This window comes from Scylla paramamosain, chromosome 13 (assembly GCF_035594125.1).
Source record: "Scylla paramamosain isolate STU-SP2022 chromosome 13, ASM3559412v1, whole genome shotgun sequence".
NCBI classification, from domain to species: Eukaryota; Metazoa; Arthropoda; class Malacostraca; order Decapoda; family Portunidae; genus Scylla; species Scylla paramamosain.
In genome coordinates, this window is record NC_087163.1 from 729,112 (window position 1) to 743,231 (window position 14,120).

General features: G+C 43.7%; 1 protein-coding gene across 1 annotated transcript; it reads right to left on the reverse strand.

The window, feature by feature from the left end:
* Positions 1-1,516: 1,516 nt before the first annotated feature.
* LOC135106143 (uncharacterized) lies at positions 1,517-4,557 on the reverse strand. Its single transcript, XM_064014947.1, has one exon. It carries the CDS (start codon positions 4,099-4,101, stop codon positions 2,134-2,136), a length of 1,968 nt encoding a protein of 655 aa, XP_063871017.1. The 5' UTR covers positions 4,102-4,557; the 3' UTR covers positions 1,517-2,133.
* Positions 4,558-14,120: the final 9,563 nt, after the last annotated feature.

Consider the following 14,120-nt stretch of genomic DNA (forward strand, 5'->3'; position numbering starts at 1 on the left):
ATCCACTTTTTTGTTCCTCTTTCTCTCTCCTCCCTCCCGTCTTTCATCTTCTCCCTTTCTTTCATTCATTTCTCCCACGATTGTTATCTCTTTTCTTTACTTCTTTCTCTGTTCTGGTATTTGTTCAACGCAGTGTTCCATTGTTCGTCATTGTTATCTAATGTAATCTCATTATATCCTCTCCCTCCCTCCCTCTCTCTCTCTCTCTCTCTCTCTCTCTCTCTCTCTCTCTCTCTCTCTCTCTCTCTCTCTCTCTCTCTCTCTCTCTCTCTCTCTCTCTCTCTCTCTCTCACATTAAGCAAGATGCGCGCATTATTATTGCGATGATTATATTAACGAGCGCATCTTGCTTAATGTTTTTGTGAATATTCATTGGCTTCGGCATGACAGGTGAGAGAGAGAGAGAGAGAGAGAGAGAGAGAGAGAGAGAGAGAGAGAGAGAGAGAGAGAGAGAGAGAGAGAGAGACCTTCGGGGAAGGAGGGAAACTTGTACTGTCAAACAGGTTTTCAGTGACATCACAAGCTGTTCCATCGTCCTTGATCGCAATCATTGTTGTTGGTTGTATATATATTTTACAGTTTCTTTAGAGAATTATTAGTTTCTCATAAGCAACAAAATGATAAACAAATTTAACTTAAATTTGAGGGAAACTATATGTATATTGCTTTCCTTAAATTTAAGCAGGGTGACATAACCTCGCTGTTGATGTTGTGATGCTGACCTTGCTCCTTTCTTCAAGATTTCCCTCTTTCTTTGTTTTCTCTCTCTCTCTCTCTCTCTCTCTCTCTCTCTCTCTCTCTCTCTCTCTCTCTCTCTCTCTCTCTCTCTCTCTCTCTTCGCTATCTTTAGTCATCTATCTTTTTGTGTGTTTGTTTCTCTGTATTTTACCTTGCCTGCTTCTTTATATCATTGTCATTTTTATTGCTGTTGTTGTTGTTATTATTTTTTATTGTTATTATTTTATCATTATTATTTTATTTTTATCATTATTAGTATCATAATGTCTATTATTTTTTTCTGTTATGATTATGTTTTCTTCAACTTTTTTATCATCTATATTTCTGACTGCTTATCTTTAGATTTTATCTTTTCTTTTTATTTTTCTTTCTTTCTTCACTGTCTGCAATCAAGACTCATACTCATTCACGCTTTGGGATTTCATAACGACTGTTTTCTAAGGCCAGAAAGATGACTTTAATACAAGTGAGCTAATCAAAAAGTAATAATATTTGCTGGTGCTGGATCCTTATTAAACTGTCTCTTGAATCATGAAATCGAGCCTGTCAAGTTAAAAGAAGACAATGGAGATCAGACACCCTAAAATTTGAGAATACAGACTCAGTTACAGTGTTGCTGGGCCACAAGAAAGTCTTGAATGAAGCGGTGACTTTATGTATTCCAACTTTGTGTGTCGACCTTTGAACTTAAGAGCAATGTTATGTGGCGCAGCTTCTTCGTCCCGCCATACTGAGGATATCATGGTAATTATATAACTTTAATCATTCAGCTTTTGACTTTATTGGCATCTAGTGAGTCAAACAAAATTCAGGCTGGTACCCGCCGCCTGGTGAGTGTTAGCATGCGTGTGGCTGAGTGATGGTTGCACAAAAAGGCCCTGCCTGGTAGATTCTGCCTCAGACAGCAACACCCTGAGGCAGTCATCACGAATACTCTTCATGAACGTGACTGAGTGGATGCTGAGGATGGATGTGAAGGGATTTTCCCAGCAGCTGTGTTGCGCCTGGCGGGATTTACCACAGGCGCGCTACGCTGACTGCCATGTGTGTGGACCGACCTGCGCTTCCCTGTTCAGTGTACAAAGAATCAGTATATAAAGGAAGGATAAAGATCAGTGGGCGTGTTGGACCATACGAGACTGTGATAAACTACTCTTCCTAACCTAAAGTAAGAGACGTAAGATAGTAAAGACGGAGGCCCTTCCCAACACCCAGCCACCGTTACCTTCCTCCGTGGCTGGCAGGAAGAAAACACCATGCACTATTCAACAGTTCCGTGTTTTTGTTTTGTTTTTTCTAAGAGATAATAAGTATCACTACTGCAACTAACAGCGGGGCAACACGAACAGAGTAAACGACAGAAGGCGTGGTGGGAGGGCTTAGATCTCGCCAGCGTCATCCTGAACGGGAACACACTCCCCCTTTTTCGAGTTTTGTATTTGGTTCTGAACAAAAGATTTCAACACACCTCTTAAGCCTTGAGTCCCAGTGTCCTTCGTATCCGACAAGGTTACTGCCACAGGAACCTGAATAGTCAACGATCATGGCGAAGTATGGTGTAATACCAAAACGTGTAAGAACTGTATCTTTTACGCAAGTATACTCTTTATACCCATTGCAGGAGGCACAGTGCTGGTTCCTGAATATGTGATCTCCGCTATATACAGCGGCGGTGTAAGACTGACACAAGATCCGATCGCGTTGGTCTGCCCCTGCGTCACTGCAAGTCTTCACTGTGGGCAGGCACGGTGTGGTGTAGTTCTTTATATCTTCAGGGATCTCAAAATTAATGGAGCAAGGTATGAAGGATGAAATACCCTGGCTTGATTCAATGATGCCCCACTGTCCCTCATGGAACGCAACGTTGTAAGTACTGTTTGAGTCAGCTCCGTGGAAAGTGCGGCATTTAATTTTAGCGCGCCACATCCTGAGAGAGGCTGTGTCCTCGCCGTTACAAAGGGCACAGTAGTGGTTGACATAAGTGTGGGCAGTGGTGGTGCTGGTGACGGGGAATAGCTTGAAATCGCCAGTTTGTGTGTTTCCCTTCAGACATGACGCCTGCACATCAGTATTGTCCCAGTCCTCCAAACATTTTCCAATCATGTACACATTTATTCCATCATACAAATAATTAGGACACACATATTCATTGGCATTCTTCGTTTGTTCAGCCTCATCGTAATACTGAGAATCGAGGCAGCAGTCTCCGTATAGCCTGCAGGTGCCGTTGCAGGAGCACCCTCTGTCATTATGGAAATTAGACACAGAGCAAGAGTGAGAGAAGCCAGGACACAGTGATTCCCTCGTGCTAAGTGTAGATTCATCTTGCACGGAAACACACACGCCGTAACGAAACTCTTCATCTGGTCGAGGGCAAATAATCGGTCTGCATTCTCCACCCTGATCCCACTTTATCGGAAAACAAGTATAAACTAGGTTCATGCTTCTCCACAGACGGAGGAACATGGTGAGTGCAGGGGGAGCAGGAGGAAGAAAAGCAGGAGCAGGAGGCTGCGCACAAGTAAACTGTTTATAACCATTGCAGGAGGCACAGTGCTGGTTCCTAAATATGAGGCCTTCATGGTAAACGGCAGCGGTGTAAAGTTTACATAAAGACCGATCGTGTTGTTCTGCCCCTGCATCGCTGCAAGTCTTCACTGTGGGCAGGCACTTTGTGGTGGCATAGCGCAGAAAGTAAGGCACTGCGAAGTCAGCACGACAGGGAATGAAACCTGAAGCATCACGTGAACCACGTGGAATGATGCCCCACCTTCCTTCATTATACATAATGTCATAGTCATCACTGTTAGTAAGGGTTACATTGTCCTCATAATACACCACGTCGTCATTGCTATAAGCTGGTAGGACTGGCACTGTGTCACACACCACGTAGGCACTCCATATGTCAAGATTCACTGGATCCTCGTAATTGCAGATGGCACAATAAGCGTTGGCATAGGATTGCCCTGATCTACTGGTGACGGGGACGCCGTAAAAAGTGTCAGGTATTGTATTTACCTTCATACATTGTGCCTGCACCTCGGCGTTGTCCCAGTCTTCCGAACACTTAGCTCTCACGTACACGTGATTTTTTGCCAGCGCATCTGCGACACACACGTACTCGTTCACGTTCCTTTTCTGTTCATGTGGATTGTAATGTTCAGAGTCGAGGCAGCAGTCTCCGTGCATCCTGCAGCTAGCATCACAGGAACACTCGAGGTGGGAGGAGGAATTGGATGTGCCGCGGGAAGAGCAGGAATGTTGGAAAGGGCACACTGGCTCCTGGCTGTGTGGCTGAAGGGGATCCATGCCAAGACACAGCGCCGCCATCCCCGCCGCCACCAAGATGGTCAAATACAACATGATAAACCAGCTGGACTTGAGAGAGGCGACAAACTGCAGGAGAGACTGGAAGCTCACCACTCCACACCAGGCGTCTTGCTCTAACTAACGTATCCTTGATATTCCACCGGTCTCCTCTCAAGTGTTGCCAAATCAATTTCTTTCAGGCGTCGCTAGATTATCCATCAAAAGTCGCTAAATCAATCACACACACACACACACACACACACACACACACACACACACACACACACACACACACACACACACACACACACACGCACACACGCACTGTATGTGAGTGGGCAAATATACGATGCGTCGCGGCATTCCAACAATAATCATCCTTACTCCACTTCACTATTACAGTCATGCATGGGAGGGAGGAGGTGATGGAGGCAGAGATAGGGTCCGGTCGGTAAATAATCGGAAGGGATATGAAGAAGATGAGAAAAAGACAGAAGAAGGAGGATGTGAATGAGCTGGGGAAAGGATTGGGAAGAAGAATGCGAAGCTGGGAGGGGGGACTGGGGAAGAAGGATGGAAATGAAGTACTGACTGGGAATGTAGGAAAGTGTTAGCTGAGGCCTGGCAGTCAAGAGAGAGAGAGATGGAGGGGGGTAGGGGAGAGAGTGTTGGGTGAGAGAGGGGAGGAGAGAGGGAGGGAGGAGAGGGAGTGTTGGGTGAGATGGGGAGGAGAGAGGGAGTGTTGGGTAAGAGAGAGAGAGAGAGAGAGAGAATGTGGTAGCTAACGCATTCTGACTTTCTCGCAACTGACGCTCTTCGCTTAACAGTGAGTGGACAATTGTGTACCTGTTTCACAGCCATCAATCCACTCACATCACTGCTCAGCTTGCATGTTTATTTGCTTCAATATCAAGAGTAAATTTATGAACAGATGACAAAACGCAAAAATTAAGTGGTTTCATGCACGTCACCTTTTTATCTATTCCTCAATTATCATTATTTTCATTAATTTATTCATTTTCTTATATTCATCTACTTATTTTTTGGTTCATGGAAAACCAGCGTGTTGATTCAGAGTATTGCTGACAGCGGAGCTCATACTGAATATTTTGTTAACGGTGTTTTTAGCTGCTTAAAAGTCTCTGTGAAATATCAACATATATACGTATGTAATATTAAAACAGAACACCTCACACGCAGGGCTTCTTCACACGCCTCTCCTTGCCTACCTCTGCCGCGCCATCTCCGCCACGCCTGGAGCAACTCGCGCCGCCACAACTTCAAGTGACTTGATGAAGCTTCCTTTATGAGGTCTTGAAGTGGCAGTCGCTCAAGGCAGCAGCCAGCCACACACAGACGCCGCTCCTGCCCGGGTCACGTGACACGGGAAGTTGTGGCTGCTGTTGTTTGTGATGGTGATCGTATTTGTGTTTTTGATGCTGATATGTTGCTGGTGGTGTTGCTGTTGTTTGTGGTGGTGGTGGTGGTGGTGGTTGTGGTGATGGTGGTGGTGTTACTGGATGTGTTTATGTTGATGGTGTTGTCATTGTCTTCCTCGCTGCTGTAACAACCTTCCCCCTTACAAGAAAGCAAGAGTTTGTCGTACCCTTTGTATAAGTTGGGTGTTCGGAACCTCGAGGATCAGCCTGGGAGGAGTCTTGGTCTCGGTGTCGTGCCGTCAGACGCTTTGTAAGTCATCCCAGCAAGACGAGAGGTCGAGGCGGTAACAGCCTTCATTTTACTCCACCATTGTTTTTAATATCAGTCTTGCACGAAATAAACTCATGAACAACTATTGGAGCAGGAGGTACTGCCCTCGAATCGGGCGTTTTGGCATCACTAGTAGACTCCATCATGATTTTTTTTTTCATTTCTTTATTTATTTTATTTTATTTATTTATTTTTTTTTAAGTTTCTAGTTTGCAGTAGAACGACCGAGTTTTCCGTGAAGGTTTCGCCTTCATTTCTTCCACCGAGGATTGATACAATCCCCTCTCTGGCAATAAACAATTTGAGTCACAAATCATTAGTGAGACAAAGCTATAGTTCTCCAGGATCTGTACCTATGCTGTGTTGTGCTGTGTTGTGCTGTGCTGCGCTGCCCTGCGTGCCAACCTGCGCGCTTACATTTAAAAGTGAAATGCAGTTTTCTGTCCCCCAGTCAATAGTGCATCATTCTGTCTTGTACTTTTTCTAAAACTCTTTAAATGGCTGCCGCTTCCTTATCTACATTCAGCCCATGAGGAAGGTGATCGTCTCTATAACTCAGACTTAATGTTTCAGTGTTTCCCAAGCGTCCAGGCTTGGCGCATTCTATGGGCATTGTTCATTTATTGTTGTGCATTATATTTCCTACTGTTCCCATTCTTTGAGACTCCACATCCACCTCTGCCTCACTCCATATTGCACATCTAGATACTTTGCCTAAGCCTAGCACTCACTGTTCAGTCCAGCAGTCACCCTCACCCTTCCGTTGTCAGACGCAGACGCCACACATCCGGCACGGCGTTCAGCGAGCTCTCCAAACTCGGGCCGCTACAGTGTTCCGCACCCCCACACTTTTCACTTCCATTCATTCCCATTATACCTAATTAGTTCAAGGATCTTATTCTGTATTTCCCTCTTTTTCCTCAGATTTCAATTCCCTCAAAAGAGAGCCTGAAGACACCTCAGGAACTACGTAATTTGCCCATTCTCTCTCTCTCTCTCTCTCTCTCTCTCTCTCTCTCTCTCTCTCTCTCTCTCTCTCTCTCTCTCCTTCGAAGTTTTCTACTGTCTACATTAGGCGATGTTTAAGATTTTTTTGTCTTTCATTGTTAAATAGGAGAGAGAGAGAGAGAGAGAGAGAGAGAGAGAGAGAGAGAGAGAGAGAGAGAGAGAGAGAGAGAGAGAGAGAGAGAGAGAGAGAGAGAGAGAGAGAGAGAGAGAGAGAGAGAGAGAGAGAGAGAGAGAGAGAGAGAGAGAGAGAGAGAGAGAGAGAGAGAGAGAGAGAGAGAGAGAGAGAGAGAGAGAGAGAGAAATTTTCTTCCGTCTCCATCGCCCTCTCTTTCTCGCTCCATATCCTTTATTTGATTCTCGTCATCAGTCGTGACGGAATCACTTTCCTCGTCATCTGCCGGTGAATTGACCGGCCCAGCGCCTCAGCGCGCATCGAGTGCCGGAACATTTGCTCTAAAGGACCGGCAAAGTGACAGAGAGACGAGTGTGTGCTGCAGCAGGGAGGCGGAGAAGCCATGCATTTGGAGGGTTCAGAAGATCAATAACCATGTAACGGTATAAGACAATATGACGTGGAATATTGCGGCGGTGTGAGAGACTAGAAGAATTCATTTTTCCCCTCTTTAACGTTCAGACAAAAATTACAGCCAAGTCGTTCAGGATGTAATTGACAAAGACTACACTAAGAATATCATACGTAGAGAACTATGCGTCACGACAAGGCAAGGTGTGCTAAGTTATCCGCCATACCAGACTCACATGTGATGCACACAAACATGATCAAAAGTGTCCCGGCCAGAAAGGAACAATAAAATACGTGAAAGTTGAGTAAATAGAGAAGACTAAGACTGCCAACAAAGGCGTGAGCGGAGCGTGGAGTGAGCGCAGACCATTAAGAGACAATTAAGAGTGGGTGGCGAGCGCCTCACACAATTACCCACCATTGGACTACCACTAATTTCACACCGGCAAAATATCGCTTAAATACGCAGTCTCTCTCTCTCTCTCTCTCTCTCTCCTCTCTCTCTCTCTCTCTCTCTCTCTCTCTCTCTCTCTCTCTCTCTCTCTCTCTCTCATTACAATACAATACATTTGGCTATAATGTAAAATAAAAGCGACATTAATTACAGCTGAGAAAAAAAAGTCTTAATCCTGACTTTCCTTTTCATCTCTATCATCAGCACCTTCCATCATTATCATTATGGTCACCACCACCGCCGCCGCCACCACCACCACCGCCACCACCACCACCACCACCACCACCACCACCAATAATGGTTCACTCTTCTAAACCGAAAATCTCGTTGAATAATTGGAGACACCTCGGCAGCACCTCTCACCAAAACGTTTCCCCAGTAGCTGGAGTTTTCTGTCGCATTTACTTTTTCCATCGAGAAGTTTCTCATTGTATTCCGTATTCGTAGCACGCTCACTAATTCACCCAGTCAGCTACTCGAGGATCATCGTTACCGGTCCTCGCGTCTCTAAAGGTGAAGGCAGACCGTCCATCACATTACGCATCGCTGTGCAGCCTGAAATATTATGTAGGCCATCTCGGTCATGAACTAGTAGATCTAATCGACAGGACGTTTAAAAATTCCAACACGCGTCAATTTGTCATCAAACGTGAAAAGTCTAAAAATTATTTTGGAAACCAATTTCAGGGATGATTTCGCGTGATGGAAAAAATAACAACACACTTTTGCACACTGGCAGGAATAATTTATTATTAGCCTCTCTCTCTCTCTCTCTCTCTCTCTCTCTCTCTCTCTCTCTCTCTCTCTCTCTCTCTCTCTCTCTCTCTCTCTCTCTCTCTCTCTCTCTCTCTCTCTCTCTCTCTCTCTCTCTCTCTCTCTCTCTCTCTCTCTCTCTCATTATTACACTATTTATTGTACGGCGAACGGAGCAGTCGAGTTAAGACCCCAAGATGTTTGAGAATGCAGCCTCTTTTGGTGTTGCTGCTTGTTTACTTACGGATGCAACACCGACATGCATGCGCTTTGGTTGTTAGAGCTGCACGAGCCATTCACTACTGCATCACACATCGTCTCTAACACATTACGTGTGTTGAAGCAGAATCCATCAAACTTATCATAGCATATCCTAGAAAAGAGACGAAAAGAAATAGATCAGGATTACTCTATTTTGACTCGATGCTTCACCCGATGGGGAAGAAAATCGTCATGTAGTTATGGAAAAGTAAATCTAGATCAAGAATAAATTTCTCTCTCTCTCTCTCTCTCTCTCTCTCTCTCTCTCTCTCATCCTCTCTCTCTCTCTCTCTCTCTCTCTCTCTCTCTCTCTCTCTCTCTCTCTCTCTCTCTGCTTGTAAACCGTGTGTATTTCCTTGTATACGATTATCTTACCATTGCTGAGGACAACGCTCTAGTGGAAGTTGTTTATCAGACTCGAGCTGACCTTCCTTTGCAGCCTTGAGCATAGTCGGGACAGTCTGCGTGCGAGACGAAAAGATAAATTTGTGGCACCCGCTAATATTATCTGCTACCGTCTTAAATTAAAAAGGAGAGTATAACTTTTTTTCGTGTGTGTATGGCAGGGGAACAGGTCACGCCGGGTCACAATGCAAACATTCTTGAGTGTGGGTCACGTGTATGGTTCTACTTTAAAAATGCATGTGGGTGCCGGCGAAGAGCAGGCGTACTTGTTGTGGGCTCGGGACGGGTGCGAGTGTAGTAGTACTTGTTGTGGATGAGATTAAGCTCGGCAGGGCAAGTGGTTGTAGAGGATTGCGACTTGACTAGGATTATGTATCATCTCGAAATTAAAATGCACCTTCAATTTCCCAGACTTTGACTTGTAGAAGTAACTGTTTTTTTTTTTTTTGCTGGGCCCGTGCTGGAAAACCCTCACTGAGAAGAAAAAAATATATACTCATGTTTCCTTCTCCTCCTCCAGATATACAATTAGAATTAGGTCTTGTTCCTTATTGCTGCCGCTTCTTTCCACCTAACACAATGATATCATCGTCTTAGATTTCAACAACACTACGATTTCATAAATCTCATTCAAAATATTTTTATCTATAAGTCCAACAAAAATTTTTTTTGGCTTTACTTAATGAGAACGTAAGGAAGACAACTGTTGTACTATGGTTATTACAGTTGTGACGCGGGACCTGAGATAACCACAACATTGTCTTGTGTTCCCAGTCTCTTCTCTTCTGCGGTCCCGTAAACTAAAACTTAATAATATCCATGGCTCCCAGCATTACATATATGTATAGTACTTGGTTCTCATTAGTACCAATAATTACTAACATAAAGGCGCCAGGAACTGTTAAAAAAAAATATGAGATTAATATGAAACATCCTTATTCATTAAAACTTCCAGTTTTCACATTCCTTCATGGCCCTTCAGAAAACACTTCATGACCTAAAAGGAGAGTGAATGAGACACTCGTTGTGACCAGTAAATCTTTGTTTTAAGTATGTCCTTCAAGACTTGGTTTCTTTGGTGTCCACAGTGTACTTTTGTCATTAGGATTGGCGCGAGACAGTTTAAATCTGTTCATTATTTGACGAGTGTCTGTTAAAGTTGGCGTTAAAGATGTGACCCAATTTTGTTTTATGCTGTCCGTGGAAATACGTACTAGCAGCCCAGAAAAGACTACAGGAGACTTTACAATTGCAGACAAAAAATATAATATACTTTGAGATAGGCATAACATTCAGACATAACATTCAGAGGATGTAGGTATGTCCCCAGGTAAGAAGGATGTTGTTTGATAATGACAAATGGCACGGCAGCTTTATGTTCCAATATGCTCACCTGGGGCAGACAGCATGGCAGGCCCATTAGCACCACCAGTAGCAGCAGCAGCAGCAGCAGCGTCTTCTCCATGACGATGGATGGACTCGCTCACTCTTGAATGAATCTGGGAAATAACATTACCTATTTACTTGTTCACCATTTCAGTCATTGGCCATTTTGTTATTTCATGTTATATCTATTTATCCACTCAATTTGTTTATTGATGTGCATTAATATGCATTTATTGTTCTATTTTTTTTTTTATGAAGTGCGAAATTGATTAATTAGTTTTTGTAGCTTCAATTATTATTCTTTGTCATAAGTGTGATTATGTATATTTAATTTGCTTTTCTGCCTTGGAAAGAAAAGTGAAGTCTCGTTACTTCAAGATGTGAGACACTGTGTGTAATGACATTTTGCTTACTGACTTTTTTCCCAATGTGAGGTAAAGTCGAGGGCGTGAGATCTTACCTCAAGGAGGGAGGTGACGTCAGTGGCGGCAAGCTCGCCAGCTGATGTGTGTATTTCCCGCCGGCGCTCACCTGCTAATAAAGACACCACCACGTGTTTGCAAGTGTACGGCTTATTCCTATATACACATGCATTTCTCAGCGGTTCCTTGGACGGATACATGAAGAAAATAGGAGGCGCTAATCTTCAGCACTAGGCGGAGCGTCTTTCTTCCCCATCTTAATGTGGAAGCAGTATCTTTCATGAGTAATAATGTTTATTGGCTTGTAAGGACCAGTTTAGCAACTTTTTCGTCTATTAGCTGGTGGCGCCGTCCCGGAATACATTGATTACTAAACATGAAACACTTGGCGACGAATACATTAGTCTTGAAGGTGACTTTTTAATAGGAACGAGGCAATAGGTTGCTCAACATTTTGTTTTTGAGTGACCAAAACTTTTGAAACTGATCGTAAATTTATGGTGCTGTTGCTTTTGGTTCAAACTTAAGTGAATTAAAACAAATAAATAAAACGATACATATTGACAGAAGGAATGGTTACTTGACGCAAAACTTTTGTGGTCTCCCTTTAGGGAAATTTTCAACTTAAACTATTATTCGAGTCATGAAAGGACTCAAATAACTTTCATTTGAGCCTGTCGATGAGAAAAGCGCAGGTACTAGAAATCAAGTGCATTGGAACAGTAGCAGATGGGAGATGGTTTGGCTGAGGAATTGAGGAACATCAAGCTCAGAGGGATGTGTGAAAACTGATGTAGCTTACTGACATCGCAAAACTTGGAAGACCACAAGTGGTCATTTAGAAAGAATGGAGGAAGGGAGCATAAACGAAAATATATAGAGGGTGACGGAGAAAGAAAAGACCAAGAAAGTGAAGGAGAGGTGGGATCAGAATGGTTTGGGCATCCAAGGGCGTGAAAGAGGTGTATAGGTCAGTCAGTTGGCACCGTGTGGTATTTATGGAGGCGATACATCCCAGAGATACGTAGATTAAGCAATTAGCAAAGAACAGTGACAGCAGTTCGTCGGGGTGGACACGGTGAAACACACTGACAAGTAATTCACGCATAAACCCAAAAGCAATCCCAGTACAGCCCAAAGCCAACAGCGAGGAGAGAACCAAGAGCTTTCTGCTAACACGGTGTTCCAGCAATACTTACCACGTGGGCCAGGCCTCAGTAACGCCCCAAGACGGATGTACGCGAAGCCTATGACATTTCTGAAGCTGTGCACTAGCCACGGAACGAATGTCCGCGGCTGAGAACACGTGTGTGTGAGCTTTTGTAGGCTTTTTATTTGATACTTTTTATGTGGTAAAAAATCATGGCACAAAGCAATATGGACGTTTTCTACAACAACGAAAACACTAGGTCTGTTTCTCTAAATTTCTAAATGTTTCTAAATGTTCATACCAATAAAATCGAAATTGAAGATAAAACAGACAATTTTATACAGAGTTAAACTTCATAAGTTCGAAGAAAAATGGAAAGGTTTCCTTCAGAAAATAAATCAAAGAAAAATGTCAAACCAACACATGCGCTCCCCTTAATACACGCGTGTGTGTGTGTGTGTGTGTGTGTGTGTTTACACCATGCTGTCAGGCATTGAGGTATACTGTATCAGTTAATGAAGGTCAGTAAAGGACACACACACACACACACACACACACACACACACACACACACACACACACTGCTCAGGGCGACTGCATGTCTTGGTTGAACGCTTACGTTTGATTGATGTGTAAGCTACATGACGCTTGCTTCATGTACCAGCTACGTGACTGATGATACAGACAGTGCCTGCGTGGGGAAGGACGAAAAGGACGTGGGGTGGATGAAGGTGACATTTGTGTGTGTGTGTGTGTGTGTGTGTGTGTGTGTGTGTGTGTGTATGCATGTGTGGCGCTCGTGGTAACAAGGCCTGATATCACACAAGGGCAACCTTTCCCTCAGGATTTTCGATAACGTTTCATCAAATGATCAGTAGGAGTGTCATTCACAATAAGGGACACATGTACGAAGGAGTAGCTATTCAAGCACGGAATATTGGACGCAATGAACTCTGTAATCAGAAAATCTACAGGTGATGATAAAGATGACATTTAGATTTCATAAACTAAGAATGAAAAAGTAAACATTTTTTTTCAGGTGAATAAGTTGTTAAAGAATACGTGACGAGTGGCCTCAAAACTCATAATAACGTAACGGTATATTTATAACACAGATCGGTAAATTTTTGTATATCACACACTAATATATTTGTGTAAAATGATATTATCTCCTGAAGTTAGACTTCGCGATACCGAATGTCTTATTGAACTTGGCTCCAATTGAAAGCTCAACACGCACTTCAAGTGGAGTAAATACTGCATGTATGTGCACCCACTGGAGACGAGATGCTTTCGGCAAGAACTTCCACTTATCCAGTTTCACGGCCAGTGATTTATAGGCCTTAATTCAGAGGAATACTTGGCAACCTTACCTTATTAGTTTTGTAGTTTGAAAATGTTAAATACTTTCACGCTCACTGCTCTTGTGATCTTGCTAACTGCATGCCTCCGCCCCTGCCGCGGGCTGTGGAACTCCCTGACGGCTTTTTTCCATGCTTTTGTCGCCCTAGTCCAGAGTCTCTCTTTAATAAAAAAATAAAAAAAAAAAGCACCATTACGCGAAGGGGAGGATGTTTATGCACCGTGTCCGCCCCGTTGCCTCCTCCTCTTCCACCGTAACTCATGACAAAATTGCATAGCGCTTATATTCAATTTAGAGCGTCCTTTATCTGTAAAATTTCAATGTTCGCCTCATTTTGCTCACTAACCCCCTTTTTTTTTTTCCCCGATGCCAGAGTTTTAGACCAGCACTCTGAGAGACGGTGGACAACTTCACATGTCCCTGGCGCGTGGAAAAGAAAAAGAAGAAAAGTTAAATCGTTTCCTACCTTCCTCACCCCACTCTCTCTCTCTCTCTCTCTCTCTCTCTCTCTCTCTCTCTCTCTCTCTCTCTCTCTCTCTCTCTCTCTCACTAACTAAAACTCTCTCTCTCCCCCACACACTGACGAAAACTCCCCTCCCTTCCCGCTGACGCACCTTCCACCAGCCTACACAGCGCCA